General features: G+C 35.3%; 1 protein-coding gene across 5 annotated transcripts in view; it reads left to right on the forward strand.

The window, feature by feature from the left end:
- The window catches only part of RXFP1 (relaxin family peptide receptor 1), a 57,037-nt gene that overhangs the window by 25,575 nt on the left and 13,690 nt on the right, over nucleotides 1-17,772 (forward strand). For 3 of the 5 annotated variants that reach the window (XM_033060753.2, XM_033060754.2, XM_033060752.2), the window contains exons 2-8: nucleotides 118-273; nucleotides 11,319-11,420; nucleotides 12,206-12,311; nucleotides 13,577-13,648; nucleotides 15,193-15,264; nucleotides 16,292-16,363; nucleotides 17,172-17,243. In XM_033060753.2, the coding sequence (XP_032916644.1) occupies nucleotides 118-273; nucleotides 11,319-11,420; nucleotides 12,206-12,311; nucleotides 13,577-13,648; nucleotides 15,193-15,264; nucleotides 16,292-16,363; nucleotides 17,172-17,243 (652 nt within the window). Of the gene's footprint in view, nucleotides 1-117; nucleotides 274-2,467; nucleotides 2,516-11,318; nucleotides 11,421-12,205; nucleotides 12,312-13,576; nucleotides 13,649-15,192; nucleotides 15,265-16,291; nucleotides 16,364-17,171; nucleotides 17,244-17,772 lie in introns of those variants that run through there. The other 2 variants (XM_033060756.2, XM_033060755.2) reach the window with 2 other exon arrangements.

Here is a 17,772-nt window from a genome sequence, read left to right on the forward strand (position 1 = left end):
ATACATTTTTGTTGATGGATATTCTCATTCAAATGTAAATGAGTACTTACAAAGGTATAATATCAAATACCTTTAAACATATCATAAAATAAATATATTTTTTCTGGTCCTATTTAGTCATCTGTGACTCTTTGGAAGATCATGTTTCTGGAGCTGGCACCAGGTGCCCCGTGGGCTACTTTCCATGTGGCAATATCACAAAGTGTTTGCCCCAACAGCTGCACTGTAATGGTGAGGATAACTGCGGGAATCGGGCTGACGAAGACAACTGTGGTACGTGGCTCTGACTTTTCTTTGTGTCTAGAACCTGTAGTCACTGAAGCCCAGGCAGTGCTCACACCAGAGGCGGCTGTGGAGTGTCAGACATAGGAAAGTTTCATGCTTTTCATCAGAGGATGCAGCAGATCTGCTTTAGCTAATAAAGGAACCCAGCAAACCATTTGTTAGAGAAAGAAGAATGGGCCACATTTTTCCTTGTATTTAGTATCAGTTATCAGTATCTAATTTCTTCTCTGCTTTGAACTTCTTTGTCATTTTGGTGTCTACAAATGGATGTATGTGATCTATCAAAGACTTGCTGAGGAGAGATAAATGTATGCTCCAACAGAGTTTATGAAAAGCTTAATGTGACTTAATGGGGGAAACAGAAGAAATTTCAAGGTTTTACAGAAATTATTTATGCCCTAATTTGGGAGAAACATGTGCATCTGTGAGTAATGTGCAAGCTGCGTTACCAGCAGACCAAAGTGGTTGAAAATGTAAAAATCCCGGGGCATACACATAGTCAGGTCACTTTTGCATGCTGTTTTGATCTTTGTCACTCCCAACTCCTCCATATGGTAGCTGTGATCTTGACTTGGTTTGTAGGCTTTGGCTTTACTGCTACTGCAAACCAGGTAGGGCCAGAGCTTTCTGCTTATTTGTCAGTATAGCCCTAGCACAGCTTTTGTCTCTGCTGAGAAGCATCTCTCATGCTGTGTTTGGACACAGTTCAGAGGTGGCACAGACCTGGTATAGTCTGAAAAGGGGCCCCTACATTCTGTGAGGAGAGAGCTTCACTGGTTGTGAGCTAAGAGCACAGGGAGAAAAAATCGACCCTAGCACATTTTATTTACTGCTATTGTCACATTATTTACAGCCTGGATATTTTCAGAGGTGCTCTTCAGAGCTGCTGATCCATGGCAGATGGGGGAAGTAGGCTTCCTATTCCTTGGTAGTTTTCCTGTAGCCATGTGCACCTGACAGCCAGGTGCACAGTGCCCTGCCTCACACGCTGCCTCCAGCTCCCCAGAGCCAAGCAGTTGAACTGTTTGTCTGTCCCAGACAGGCACATCACCATCAGATCTGGGTGGGAGGAGTGGGAAGAATTAAAATATTAGGTGAAAATTCCATGTTATGTGTACTGAAAGAAATTTTCTGAAAGAAATTTCAAACAAAATATGGTAAATGTATTTTTCATCAGCATTCTCAGCAAAGTCAATGAGGTTTTGAAAGCAGTTGTTTTCATTGCATCTGAAGCTGATTAGTGCACCCATGTGAAGTATCTTATTGTTATACCTATATAATTTCAGTGTCTTACTCCATATGAAAGTGATTTTAAATTCTAATCCCATATAACAGACCTGCACCATTTTGTCGTTTTTTACCATTTCCTCTTGCTATAAACCTACTTTCTGTTTTAAATAATCAAAATCCTGAACAAAAATGGATTGCTCTGCTTTTTCTGCAGTCATCCTGACCGACAGCAGCAGAAATTGCCAATGATCATGGCTTTTCATGTTTAAGAAGTCCAAGGACAAAAAGCAGTTGCTTTACCCATATTTCATTTCTGTATAATACCGAAAAGTCTATCATACAGTCTTGCTGAAAGATACAGCTTAATATGATGCTAATTAGGATATACCCAGTTTGGTAATGGGAGGTACAAAGGAGTATAGGTTCATAGAATTGTTTAGGTAGGAAAATAAATTTAAGATCGTTGATACCATTAATCAAAGATCTCTTTACATCTCATCTTGTTACTGACACAGGACAGAAGTATTCTTGGATTATGAATAACCAATTTTTAAAATTCGGTTAGTAGGAACATGGGTTGTCAGCGAGCAGAAAGAGGGCTGCAAAAAGTGATTTAAAACTGAACCCTGAAGCAGTGAATAACAAAGTCCTCAGTAATGCCTTAGTGTTCTTCTATAGAAATGAACATACAAAACAATTTAGCTGTGTCCATTGAACCCTCTTCTCTCTATTGCAATTCAAGAATGAGTTAGCCTTGAATTTTGAAAGCCTAAATTACAAGAGATTGTATTCATTGTCATTGTATTGATGTTCTGAGTAAAAATTTGCTAGTGGGAAAAAACTATGCTCCTGGTGTTCTTCTCATATCTTGACCCCCTCTTCTCATTTAGAAATGCATTAGTGTAATATTCAACAGTAATATTTTCTCAAAAATTGGTATTGCAGTCATACTTTGATATGGAATGTCCTGATGAGATTTTCTGCAATGACTCCAAATCTAGTAAGTGGAGTAACTCTATTTTTGATTATTCATCTTGCTTAAAATATAAGAAAAGAGGCCCGAGTGATTACCTCCTGAGAGAGAGAAACCATCCGTCTTTTTTTTCCCCTTTCCATTCCTGAGACCACTTCAGGATGCCTGCCTCATGCCAGCATTATATCTGTCTCCTTCTCCCCTTTTTTTTTTAATTTACAACTAGTTTTCAGTTGAAGACATTACTCTTGGTTACAGAAAAGAAATGTAAAATGAAATTATTCCATTGTAGTAATTGTTTCATTCAGTGCCATGGAAATTTTGATCTTATCCACAAGGTATTCTAATTAAATAGCACAACTTTTCTATTCCTGAACACATTTGCATCAATTTGAGGAACTTTGAAGTGACCAGTCTACAGGATTCAACCCAACTAGTGTGGGAGGGGGAAAAAAATCTATGTAGACCCTCAAAGTAGTTCAAAAATACCCTTTTTTTTTTTTTTGAAGGGGAGGTTGGGGGGGTTTAGTGCATGTATTTCAAACAAAGCTAGGTAAACAAACTGTTTCACTGACAGTAAGGATAAAGCACCATCTTATGTCTACAGCTGGATAACATGGAAACACAAAGCAAAATATGTCATTAGATGTTTCACTCCTGCTATATTGTAGTAATTCCTTTCTTTTTTTAATGAACAAATTTGCCTCATACCCCACTTCATTTCTAAAAGGAAATAATAATTATAATCTTTTTAAGATTTTATTTGTAAGAAATTGTTGTAGTCTCTGAGAATATGTGCAGTATTAATCCTGTTTCAGGCACCGTGTTTCCGGTAACAGCAAAACACGATTATGAATATTTCAAACTTAACCAAATCCTCACTGAGGGATGTGTCTTCAAATGTGCTGTAACCACTGCTCATATGCAGCCTAGGCACACAAAGATTGGTTTTGTGGTACCCTCTTCAATTCTGTTTCCTTTTTCACTTCCACCCTCCTGTCCAAATAATAAGCATAAAAATAAGGTCCAGAGTAGTGAAGAGTCATAAAAGTAGGATCATAGGTAGACTTGAGAACAGACTCAGAATGCTGTCTTAGTGCTTAACCTCAGGGTGTGGATCTCCTGCTTGCCAGCTCATCTTCAGCATTTCCTCCACTTCTGGAAAGGAGTGAATTATAGCTGATATTTCACAGTAGAGTGAAGCCACTCATCTTTGAAAACTCATGCCTTTGTCACCTAGTTTGCTTTACAATAATCAATAAGATACTGAGCGATACCCTGAAGGGGAAGAGCTTGAGGCAGTGTAGTAAACTGCAATAAGAGGAGGCAGCTGGCAATTTATCCCACCTGCAGTGATGGGAGACTGCTTGAACTATAGCTAGATAACCTTTAATGTGCATGGAAAATGCAATCTTACATTTTGAACTTGAAAACATAGTCCACCAAGAGGAAGCAGGTATCTCTGCAAATCTGTCATGAAGTTAATATTTTAAATAAAAATAATTTAAAGTTTTGCAATTTGTCATAAAACTTATGGATTTGAGGAATTTCCTTTTTTAGACTTGAGAGAACAGTAAATTTTACTCTGCTATTCTGTTCCATGCTCATCCTTGCTGAAACACCAAGTTCTTTATTACCCTGAGGGTATTGTGAAGCAATGTATCTATTTGCAAAATTCAAAATGTGTAAGGAAATAAGATATAGCAATTTCAGTATTCTTCTGTGCCCAAGCTTGTTTAAACATCAACTTGGCAAAGCAGTGCAAGTTTGATACTGTTTTGTCCTACTATGTTTGATTTCAAACACGATGGCTTTGGCCTGATTTTCCAGGGAAGAGCTTTTCTCATTTATTTACAACTGTAAGATTAAATTCTGTTGCTACTTGGCATTTATAGATGGGAGGTTAGAACATATGTTTACTTGATTGCTTTTTAAAAGTGAGTAAGGATAAATAGGCATAATCACAAATTCTGCTTGCCTAATGCCATGGCAGTGTTGACATGGGAATTGTTCCTAAAATAAGCAACAAATATTTCTCACATTGTAGACATTACTGCTGCAATATGACTGTTAATGCAGTCTAAACTATCTCTAGGAAAACTCTTTGATGTCCAGTGGCATACTAAATATGCCAGGTATGCATTCCCAAGTACAAATCCATGGAAAGAAGAGTTTTGAGATCTCTGTCTTCACAGTGATATTTAATGATAAAACAGAAACAAAACTAACAACAGTTGATAAAAACAGCACTTATCAATGCAAAATAAAAATAACAAAACAATATTTATGTAGATTTTCACTGAGCCTACGTGTGTTTTCTCATTACAAGGTGTGTTTCTTTAGATGAAAAAATCTTGACATGAAACATTGGAAAAAAAATTAAAAAGTTAATCATAACATAAATGTACTCCATGCATTTGGAAGAAGACAGCTAAAACTGTCAGTAATGATCCATGGTTATTTTTGTTTTTAAAATATCTAGAATAGCTTTAGACACACAAAAATAATGTTCTTTCGTATACTTCTAATTAAATATTTAAGGTTTAAATCTTACACTTTGTTTTTTGTTTTTGTTTTTTTGTAACTTCTCTGATATATCTTCTACTTGGGGGGTAAATGAACAAGTTTTGTCCTAGGTAAGGGTCAGCTTTCTCTGACTAAAATTATCCTACTATTGCATGCATTGATAAAAGTACAATGTTCTCAGTCGAACAACTTTTATGTAATTATCTCTGCTGGATACAACACTGGGTCAGTTGCCATTTTGTAGTCATAACATACTAATTAAAAATTGATGCAAAAATTCTTAATGCAGCTAAATTTTGAACCACTGAGAGACTGAATAGACCTTTTTCCTGTCTGATTTTCTAAGATCTTAGTTGCAATGTTGTTCCTCATATTCCAAACATTCCGCTGGGTCATCAGGACAATTTGGTCACTAGAACTGTAAATTAAATGTGCTTTTAATAGGATGCTAGTTTTTCAGGAGAAGCCTGCCACTCAATTGCAGTGAAGCTTACCTCCAGTTTCTTGTTTCAAAACCATTCATCAATTGCCAGATTTAGTTTGGGAAAAATATAGAAATGTAATCAGATCTCAAAAGGCACCGGGCTTTTCTATTGGACTATACATCCCACCTGGCCAATTCGAAACATACTTTATATGTCTGAAAGACCGAGATGAATCCCTATTGCTCTGTCACTAATATAACTAATGCTATGTGGCAGCATCCTGTAGCTACGGAGTCTAAAAACCCCTTATATGTAAAGTAGAGATACACTCATTTCTTTATAAATAATCCTGCTTTCAGATTTAAAATTTTTTCTAACTTCCAGTGGGGTTTGATAGCACACAAACATGTAGTCAAAATCTATACAGTTATTGGATTTGCTGTGTTCTGTTGTAACTTAAAACACGAACAGTATGACTGATGTATATCTTCAGTCACACCACCTGGCAAAGCCAAGCCCAGTGGAAACTGAACTGGACTGAGCCCACTAGAATCAACAGAGACTTCCACTGCTCTCATTGAGCAAAGAATCATAACTTACCTAAGTTAGGAAACTAATACAAAGCTCTTATGTTTCAAAAACCCAATGTTTGCTACTCATGTACCAGCCTTCCTCGATAGATCTGGAAAAGACTGGAAGCACTGTGCTAGGGTTTTTTTTTTCCTTTAAATGGAGAAATCCAGCTTGTGCAACCTGTCACAGAAACATCAGATATACAGTCTCTTCCTGTGCAGTCTTTGATACATACATTTAATAAATAAATGCCTCAATCCTTTTTATCTCAAACTTAATTGATTGAGGAAGGACAGTTTAGTCTTTCCTTAAAATTAGTGTTACTGTCATATCACACTACTAAATAACTCTTAAAACTCCTTCTCAGAACTTGTTAATATAGGCCCTTCATTTTATGCTAATAAATCTCCAGAGGAAGTGTTTAGGCGCAAGTAATACAAGTATAAGTCCTAGTTAGAATAAAAGCATTTTAACATAAGAATTGTAAAAAATGCAATCACCAAAATTCTTTTTAATTTCAAAACAAAAATCACACGCACTGGCCCTAATCCCTTGCACTTCTGCAAACCAGATTCTTTTGCCATGAATGGGACATTAAAGTCCAGCAACTATTGTTACAGATTTAACAACTCTTTACATACATAAAATAATAATAAAAGGGAGAATGGAAGAAAAAATGTGCTAGTGTTTAATTCTATCTTTTTTTGTAAACAGTATCTTTAATTATGTATAGCAGTTAAAGGAACAATGTAGCCTGTGGTATTTTGAGAGCACAGGTTTCCTCAGAGTTTAAAAATTTGGTTTCTGGACAATTTTGCTGATAGTTCTCTAAAACTTTTTTTTGGCAGCTAGGCAATGGTTGCAGTGTGTCTGCATTTGTTTTTTAATCACAGTGTCACAGCCACATTTTTCCAGTCTAGTGAAGCAAGAACAGGCATTCAGATTTAATTTGTTTCTGACTCCAGAGGAGTTTTTCTCTGGCTAAGTGTATTTACTATTGTGTTGCTCTCAGCCCTAAGAGTTCTCTGAACAAAGGACAGCATTCAACTCTCCAGCTGTAAATTCACCTATAGACATTCATCACACACAGAAGTTTCCTAAAGAAATGGGGCAGGGAGTGGCTGTTTGAAGTCTTGCACCTATTTGCCTCTAAAAACACAGACCTCATCTGCTACCAGGTGACTGGCTTACCTTACTAAATAAGTTATAACTGGCCAGTGCTTTTTTTAAAAGGGGCCAATAAAAATTCAACAGGATAAATGTAGTACCAGGTTTATAATGTAATGCTGTTTTTGTATATGTTTCTTTGAAGGCTTACAATCGCACACAGAATTATTGCGGTTCTGTAGGTTCATTAAACCATCATCTAGATTTCCATAGCAGACATCTAAATTTCTATGGGGTATTTCAAAACATCTATACAAAAGATATATGTTTTAATATTACAAGATTTCTAGATTTCTCATAAGGGATGAGAAATTTCATTTTTGTCTCAGCACATTGCAGAAAAACTTGATGTTTTTTATATTTCAAATTAATATGATTAATTAATAATGTTATAGTTGGTCTTGTTTTCCAGGCATGACATTTTTCCCATCACACTTAAAATACAAGATTTGAGTGCATGAAGTGCTACTCATTTTTGAGCCTTAGACAGCAAATTCTGTTAGCAAAGCATAAAGTAAATATTTTACTATCAATGGTATACTCAAAATGTGCCAAATGCCGGGGAAAAAACAGGATTTTCTAGCTCTACATGAAATTTTTCCTATATGGCCAAATTTTATTGTCACTGCCATCAATCCACAGTATACGGCACTGAAATAATGTTTACTCTGATACGCAGATATCAGCACATGGAATAGTTGTGCTGAAATTTTGAGGGCTTTTAATCAATTTTGCTACTGTGATTTTCAAATATTGTTTGTAACTAAGGGGAACTTGCATTTCACTAGAATTACTTCTCTCCTGGTCTCCAATATAGTGGCTTACTGCCAAAGGAACTTTCAAGCAACAAAAGGTTGTATTCATGCTATTGGATTGTTTTGACTTTAAAAATTGAATGTACTTCAAGAAAAACCAAATAGAAAATGCGAATAATGTGTATAGATTAAGAGTATTGTTATAAAACTAGAAAACTCTATGCACATGTTTCACAGGAATAAAGATGCAACATTAGGAAGAAGTTTATCTTTTGGAAATTTGAACCTGCCTGTTTTCTGAAAAGTAGTAGTAGATTAATTAAATTACTTTGAAACCAAAAATAAACTTCTCTCAGTATGTAATCTAGTTTATCCAGAGAACTGTAAACCTTATGCAAATTGATTTGTTTCCTGTCTGGTTTACTATGACTGCATTGTCACATATAAGCAGACAAGCTGCATGTGATTTCAATAACCAGCAGGTACAGGACACAGTATATGTGCAGTGACATGCACATTGTTGTGGGGTAAATTGTCTTTTAATTGATTGATAAGGTATCCACCTCTTTAAACAGAGAGTGAAATTGCCTCCCAGTTTTGAATGCTCCAGGCACTGCAGTCCTCAGTTTTCTAAAATCTCTTTGTGGTTTTGGTCTTGCTGTAAGTTATGAGGCTGTATCAGGATGCCTTAAGACTGTGGGAAAGGGCAATTATATTCCTTCATCTGTAAATATTTTTAAAAGAAATGCTTCTTTTCTGGAGGTGTCCTGTTTTAGGGCAAAATTTGGGAGGAATTTGGAAGGACATGGGTTTTCCTTGTACCAAAAAATACTTTTGTGGAAAGACTGATGGTCACCTCTTGTAACATGCTGTGTTACATGACAAAGCATTTTAAAAATACAAACACATGGAATAAAGTCTCATATATTCACTCCTTAGTGTCAGAACCAGGGAAATGCAGAAAAATTATGTTTTATATGTTCACTGGCTTACAGGAGGATTAGAGTTTATGGCTCTTAACTGTATATTCAAATCTACAAACAAGTGGTTAGTTGTCCAAAACTTTCTGTGGACATAGTTATGGATTAGAAAATCCAAGAGTATTTTCATACTATATTCCTGACTGCAAAGCATTCATTTGGAATAATTACTACTTCAAGAATAATCTAATTTTAAAACCATCTTTCCAAGTTTCTGTTTAAAAATCTTGCCTTCTCCATATATGTTGAATTCCCACATATTGCTGAGTCCAGTCATACAAATGAAAGTCAATGGATGTGCTCCAGTTAAATATTCAGGAATAGTGATAGAGAAAACCTCATTATGGTCCTATCCACAGGGCAGTAGGCTTTTAAGGCACTTGCCACTTGACAAAGAATATGTTCTCATCACTTCATCAATTACAGATTCCTTGCTGCAGGCAGTCCTAAAACTGAGCTTCTTTGGAGCATTTGAAACCAATGTGAGAAGGTTTGCCGATACCTTTAATTTTGTCCAAAACACATTAGGCTGCTTCTGAATATTAGCTTAATGATCTAGAATGGCAAACTGCTAATGGATCAGAACATGCAAGGCGCTCTTAAAAAAGTTATTAAAATGTTCTTAAATGTCTTATCAAGTCTGTCTTTTCCTTCACTGGAGCAATTCCTGAAGACAGGTACTTATGTTTGCTTTGAATCTTTCATCTTTTCAATTTATGCATAACAAAAAATAACTAAATGAAGGATAGTTTACCTGAAGTTACTTTATCTTTCAAAATATCATTAATTGCTACATATAACACATCTTTTCAGGTAGACAGCAAAGAGGCAAGCATCTCTCAAAAACAGCTTCATCAACAGGGGGTGTCAGGTTGTACTCTGACTTTGTCAGGGTTTGGAGTTTGTTTCTTTGTAGTGTTGTATTTCTATTTTAATTTCCCTAGAAAAGAACTGTTATTCCTAATTCCCATATCTTTGCCTGAAAGCCCCTTGATTTCAAAATTATACTAATTTGGAGGGAGGGGGTTTACATTCTCCATTTCAAAGAGAAGCTCCTGCCTTTCTCAGCAGACACCTGTCCTCCAAACTAAAACAGCAACTTTTCATTCTTTGTCCATATATAAGCCGCACCTGATTATAAGCCGCACTTTGGGTTCGGACCAAAATTTTAGTCAAAATGGTGCGGCTTATAATTACTGTAAATACTTTTTTATTTCTCCCTGCCTATGTTGAAGCCAATGTATATAGTAATAATGTTTAGTTAAATATAAAGATTTAAAGAGAAATGTCCATGAGGAATTGTATTTAAGTATAACTAAACCATTACCCTGTGAAATTGCAGGGGTAAAGACTATTGCCTGTACATCATAAAGGTGATTCTATTACTGTAATTACTAGAAAAGCAGAGCCAACCTGAGAGTTTTCATAGAAATGTTGTTTTGCAGCAGGTATCCTTAAAGTGTACTGCTTTTAACCATCATGGATGCTTTGACTTATGAGTTAGTGAGTGCCGTCCCAAGAAGCATTTCTGCTACTGCGACAAGTTTATTAAAAGAAATACTTTAAAAGCTGAAGAGAAGACAGACTCAAATTAATAAAACTAAAATCCAATCAAAGCTTTAAAAGGCAAGTTTCCTTTCCCTTTCCAGCCTGTTAGTGGCTACCTGATCAGTCAATTTACAGGTCTCAGATATACAAGAGATTTCCAAGAAATGAAAAACTAACAGATCTGTAATTATTTCTAGCACCACTTTATCTTGAAATGTCCATTCTTTGAAAGGAACTAAAAGGTTTGCTCTCAAATTTTGCTCTTATAGCCATAAACTATTCAGATCCAGTATAAGCTTAACATGAACACTCTGACTTGAATAGGTTGCACCTAATGCCTTCTTCTACTGAAAAGCAGTGTTCCTTTGTCCTTCATATAGATTTTCAGGAAAGAAATTATAGGCTGTCATAGTGCAAGACATCCGTCTGTGCAAACTAGTCAGAGTCACAGTAATAATTTCAACTTTCCTGGACAAAGTGGCAAACCTGCATGTTTAAGGAAGTATGAAAATATGGTTCCATCTCATTTTTAGGCTCTTACATAAGTAAAAATTTCTGAAGTCACAACTATACTTTTTCAGCATGACTGCCACAGCAAATGTTGTTATTGAAGGTATAATAAGCTGTTAGTTCTATGCAGCTCATATTGTTTGTAGATGTGTATGTATGATTAAGCAGCTGTTTAAAGATAAGGTTATCTAATGGTGTATGAAACACTCTGGGATAAAGACCTGTATTAATTAGACAAAAATTGATGCAACTAAATTAAGTGAAGACATTTCTGCCTTTCATTTTTATTTGAATATCTTCTATTTGTGGTTTGTTTATGTTGTTTTGTTTTATTTCTTTTTGTTAGAGGACAACAACGGATGGTCTCTGCAATTTGATAAACATTATACAAAGGACAGATACAATAAACTGAAATCTCTTGCATTTCAGACAAAGACACCTGAGTGCTGTAAGTAATTACAGATATTATTTGAGTGATTATTATGAATGATTCCTGGAAAGAAATGCAGAGCAAATATATGCTTAGCAGGAAAACTAATGCTGTTTCATATATAGTAAAACATAATTAATATCTCAAATGAATGAATGCTAATTTGAAGCTAATTTCAGTTCCATTAAGGTTGATATATTTTCGGAAAGAGAAGTGTCAAACATATTTTAATTAGCATATGCCAGTTAGGAAGGCAATATAAATGTTTATCTAAATATGCTGATACTGCTGGAGAGACCATAGAATTGGATTATATTTCAGAGTGAAAGTAGGCAACATTGCTCCAAGTTCACTTCTTTGTACATCAAATGAAATTTGCAAACCCCCTCCACTTATTCAGGTCTTTGTACAGACTTTTTGATTCTGCTGTCTACTATGATGAGCAAAGACACCATTTTGGACCCATTTTCACCCGCAGAATTGTGCTCCTTCTAGCAAGAAGAGTGCTGAATAATGTAAAGAAATGTCGCAAAAATCCAGATTCCTATATATCATGCCTAAAGTTCAAGAGCTTTTATAAGCTCTTTCATAGAGGTAACATAATTTTTTGTGTCCCTCTATGTTTACTATTAGATTCCTCCCAGGTCTAAATCTGATTTGTAAAAACATGTGCCTTAATTGTGTTTAAAAGATCCTGCTATGTCTGTCTTTGTGCTCATCGTTCTTTTATACCATATTTCTTTTCTCCGTGTCTCATCACACCACACATCCCATTTTTTGCCCATATTCTTGTTCTCCTGGAGTGGCTGGTGATGTGCCAGAAGGGTGTACCTGCCAAGGGCTGGAGGTCTTCTGTGATGCTGCCAAATTACGTGCTGTCCCATCAGTCTCTTCAAACATAACCATGATGTAAGTAGAGAAGTAACCTGGTCTCTTGCTCTGTTCAGGTTTGACTGTCAATCCTGCAACTTTTTCACAATTACAGCCTTAGAATTATGATCAGCTGATGCTTGGAAAGTAATGTGTGTCTCTGTTGACAAGTACTTTAATATTTTAAGTCCAGATTTTCCTTACATAAAAGGGGAGAGAAGAAACTAAGAAACCAAAAAGTTCTGTGAACTGGTCATTTCATGTTTGCAACAGTGATTTGAGCTACAAACAGTTTCAGTATATCTAAGGAAATCTACAAAAGAAATGCTTCCTTTTAAGACAGAGTGCTTAGAACCTATTTCTTACTCTTTGATCCTTCCAATATTCCTAGTCTGTGTTCCTGTCTATGAAGTCAATAACCTTGAACTTGGTGGAACACCCTGCTGGACCTAATCTGTTTAGTTCTCCTTTGATATCTCTGAATATGCTGTTATTTGAAAGGATTTAATGTGGGTTGAGTCATTGCACAGATATGTATGTGTAAGCCAAACTTTTTTTCAGAGACCAGAATATGGTGATCTGCACTTGATTTCCACATTGGTGTTTGAAAGTCAGTTTTAGGTGCGGTGAGCAGGGAGTCCTTACCTGAGGATCTCTCCCATAGATATGGGTCATGGATCTTTCCTTTTGGTACCAATCAGTGCTCACACATGGCTAAAGTTCTCCTTGTCGGGTCCATGTTCAAATACTGCAAAACTTCATAACAAAAACTTATGGGGAATGTCAAACATCTATTAAAACTGTCTTCTGGCTCAGGGCCAAAAAAGAGTTCAAAAATCCTGACCCAGTTCAAGCTGTAGAAACAGTAGTCAGTTGGTTCAGCTGTCTTTGAGGCTAAATTCTCTTCTAATCAAACCATGTCCAGAAGGAATTTTGTTCTTTAAAGGACACTTGAATGTCTCCGATGGAGATGGGACATAGGGACACATGAACTGGGAAACACACTCTATATACATTTGAGGTTTGAAATAAATCTGTAGTTTATATTCAAATCTTTTTAATTCTTAGATTCAATTAATATTTTGTCCGTTTTTCCTGGGAACACGGATTATTTATTTTTTATTATTATAATGTACTTTTCTTACTGTTTAAATTGATACAAACATACAGAAAAACAGAAGTAGCATGTTCAGATGGTTTCATGTTGCTTTTGTTATTTAGCAGTGTGAGACCTGCCCTTATTAAATAGCAAAAGCACTAAGAACTTGGGACAGTAGTTTTACTGTATGCATTCATTCCTACAGGTCTCTTCAGAGGAATCTTCTAAGGAAACTTTCTGCTGATGTTTTCAAGAAATACCAAGATCTTAAAAATCTGTAAGGGATAAAATACCTATCTAGTGCCTTAAATATTCATTCTTTCCTTCCCCTGTATGTACACACAGAGAGCTTAACATTTAAGTAACAAAAGTCTGGTTTGTCTCACCCTTTGGTGTTTGGTTCAAGTACCTTGATGTGACATCTTTTTTGCAAAAAACATAATTTCTTCACATTTAATGGTTCATATTTATATATTTATTCTGCACATTTAATGGTTTAATCCAGAAAAATACTAAATTTTAATTTTGTCTGAAGGATGTTGCATTTATAATAAACATTAATATACCAAAATGAATTAAAGTAAGTTAATTTATTCTGGAAAAAAAAAAGTTTGAAATCTCAAACTTCTCATTATCATGGGAAGCTCATTCCCACGGCATATAGTTTTACTCCTAATTATGTCTGGTTCTGATCTGATAATGCCCAATAAGTCAAATTATTACAGCAATACAATGCTGTGTTATATTTTCCAGTGTGTAACATACATGGTGTTCAAAATTCGTGCAAGTTTTCTTTATATAGAAATAGTGAAATAAAAAATAAATGCGGGAGTCTAGAGTAGGGCTTCTGTGACCTATTCAGTGTTCTTTCATGGGAACTGTGTTGCACTGCAGCACCATCTTGTGTTCTGAAATTTAAGTCCCATTATGTCCCTTAAATTCCTAAAAGATAAGTTTCCATCGAAAGAAATAAATCCATACCTAGCTGTAGAAAACATTTGTTTCTAATATCAACTTCACACCCTTCTGATAGATAATTTCACATTTTCCAAAAGGTCTTTAGCAGTGTTTAGTAGAAACCCATTTTGTAAAAGACGACACCTGATTTCTTACTGCTTTCTAGCAGGAATGCATCTAGATGCTTCATTAGCTGGAATTTGATTTAAAGGACTTATGTTTAAATATTATTAATAGAATAATGTTATAATGTCTTAGAATTATTTGAAAAATAATTGGCATTTGCAGTTGATACTTTTAACTCATTACTTCATCAAAGTGGATAGTGGATAAAGAAATCCAGAATTTTAAAAAGTAATATCTTTAGTTTACAGAAGATTAGTAAGACTTGCTGTATATTTTTAAAGATATTATCTTAAAAATGCAGTATTTTGGGAATTTTCTGATACCACCAAAAAAATTATTTTAATTTTACATTTGCTTTGCAAAATTTTGGTTGTAGCAGAGATCTAGGTAAACACAGAGATCAGGTCACATTAGGTCCTAATCACTACAAGATTAGGACCTAATCAAGGAGGTTGCAAACCACCAGTCTGCTGTTCATCTTTGGCAAAGCTAACATCCGTTGGAATGATTTTCGTAATTCTGCTCTTTGTGTGAATTTCTTTTAAAAAAACCTTGCAATCTTTGCAGCTATAGCTATGAAATGGCTATTGTCAAATTCAAGGTATAAAAAGTATAACAGCTTCTTTTAAAGTATCAAATGTGCATTCAGTTTAGCTGATAGATTTTGATTGGCTACTTCTGTTTGCTTTAACTTTGCTTGCTTAGAGAAAAAATTGTTTTGGGTTTGTATCTTCCTAGGTATCTTCAGAACAATAAAATCAGAACCATATCTGAACGTGCTTTCAAAGGTTTATACAACTTGACAAAACTGTAAGTATTGCTTTTAGAATACTGAAGTAAAAAGCTGCGGGCAGAGCTCCAAGAGTCTCTCTCTATTTCATTCCATATTAGGAACTTCCAAAGTGATCCAAAACTTTAATTCAATGATTGAAATGAGGAAACAAAGGCAGATTAAGAGGTTTCTGTGCAAATTTACCTGGCAGGACAGTACTTTGAAAAGACAAGCTGGATCCATACTTCAATCCTATTCCCCAAATCCTCAGAATGGAAGAGAGACAGTATGGTAGTTACCCTGCAGAAAGTCAAAGAGAATGAAGGAGTAAAATGAAAGTGAAAGCTTGTAATGAATGAAAATTCTTTAACACGGCATTTTGGTTTACAAGTGCAATTCAAAGTAACCAATATAGATGATGAAAGGAACATTTTTTTCTTTATTTTGCAGCAACTTTTTGAAGGGCATTTCTAACTTTTAATGGAAATAGTGAAAAAGACAAAACATAATTGCACTGTTTGGTTCAGAATTTTTACTGCAGTGAATTTAAAAGGACAGTTTTAAAAAGTTGTACTTCTTACTCTTTCCATCACACAAAGCTGGTTGATTATCTGTTATTACAGCTGCTGTTATTATCACCCCAGATCATTTATAGTATCCCTCCGCATTCATTTTCAGCCTTTCTTTTTCCATTATTCTGGTATCTACATTTATGACTAATATCGTTAACAAAGACTGAATGGGATCCTGGGAATTTCTATGGAACAAATCACTCCACAGAATTAAACTGGAAAGGGTCTAAAATATGACACAGTGAAAATATTTAGCTGGCTGTGCTTTCTTATAGATACAACAAAGTGCTGTACATAATTGCTCTTAAAATTCTCATTAGAGTCCTGCCTTGCTCTCAAACAATGGTATGAAAATTACCATGGTAAAAAAAAATAACAAAATAGGAGTATTCTGGTAAATCATCAAGGAAAAAAATCTTAAAGCTCATTTTCATGTGTCTGCTGCTTATAAATAATCATTCCATTCATTCAACTTTGGTTCGTCTTGTTTTAGATACCTGAGCAACAACAAGATAACAAATTTGGAGCCTTTTGTCTTTGCAGACCTCCACAGACTTGAATGGCTGTATGTTGTTTTCTTATTTGTATATTTATTTGCTCAATAATTAATTAATTAATATAAATATTTTTATTGCTTTCATTTTGTGCACAGCATTATTTTACACTAGTTAATAACTAAGGAACTCCTGTTATACTGTTCAAGGTAAAAATGCAATTGGCTTTGGTGAGAGCAGAGAATAGTTCTTGAGCCTTAATAGCTTCAAGGATTGATGACTTATAACAATAGTAAACAATGTTTATTAGCAATTTCTTGTTACAAATTAATATATTAAATAACCAAGGCACAATAAAACAGTAGACGGTTGTTTTTTAGACAGGTCTTTTCCTGTAAATATTGTTTAAAAGATCCAAACAAAATTACTGTCATAACCTGAAATATTGGTTTATTACTGCTTTTCAGAGACATTTTGACTAAGTTACTAAAAATAGGCAAATAATATTTCTTACACTCTTCTGCAAGTTTGGGACTGTTGGATTGCCACAGAATACTGTCAGATTGTGTTACTTTGTTTTTACAGAGAATCCATTCAAAATGTCTTGATCAAAGGATTTAAAAGCCTCTAAGGAAAACCCTTTTTCTAAGTTGGAAGAAATTATTTTTTCTAAGTTACTTTTTTTAAATTATTTTTTTCTGAAAGAAACTTAATTCAATTAATATCTTAACATGTCAAGTGTGTTAATTTTTTTAAGTAGTTTGACTAGACTTGAAAGAATTCACTACAAAGCTTGTTAACTTTTATTATCTCTTCAATTTAAGAATGAAGTCAATCATCAATCTGATACATATTTACATATTTTGCTGTAATTTATAGGATAATTGAAAACAACAGGATAAATCGGATCTATCAGTTAACATTCTATGGACTCAAATCCCTTATTCTTCTGTAAGTATGAAACAAGATTAAAAAGGTGTTATTTAAAAGAACAGAATAGGAAGGGCATGCACATATAAAAACCTTTTTACACCAACTGTGCTTGCTCACCCCAGAGTGCTGGCAATGCACCTGCAGCTTTCCCTTACCCCAGGCAAAATGTGCTAGAATAGGAGGTTTTTGGCAGCAGTGGGCATGCAGTGTCTGGAAAAGTAGAGGAGGAAGGATGGGGAAAATGATAACCGGTGTCACTGAGAGAGCAGGGTTGAGGCACCTGCAGCACTGGGTTCCAGGTGTCCTCCAGAGCTGTGGTAGGACAGGAGAGATCCCATAGTCCTGGCCCCTGGTGGCAGCCTGACTCACCTCCCCAGTACCCTGTCCATGATCTCCCACTGCCCTCTCCAGCCTAAAAGATGAGGGACCATCTTTCCCTGCATCCCAGAGGGAAACCTCCCTCCACATCCCACTTCCTCCATCACCCGCAAAAGTTACATGTTCTGACTGAATAGTAGATTTGTATTGGATTGCTAAACTTCATTTT

This window comes from Catharus ustulatus, chromosome 5 (assembly GCF_009819885.2).
Source record: "Catharus ustulatus isolate bCatUst1 chromosome 5, bCatUst1.pri.v2, whole genome shotgun sequence".
Lineage (NCBI taxonomy): Eukaryota > Metazoa > Chordata > Aves > Passeriformes > Turdidae > Catharus > Catharus ustulatus.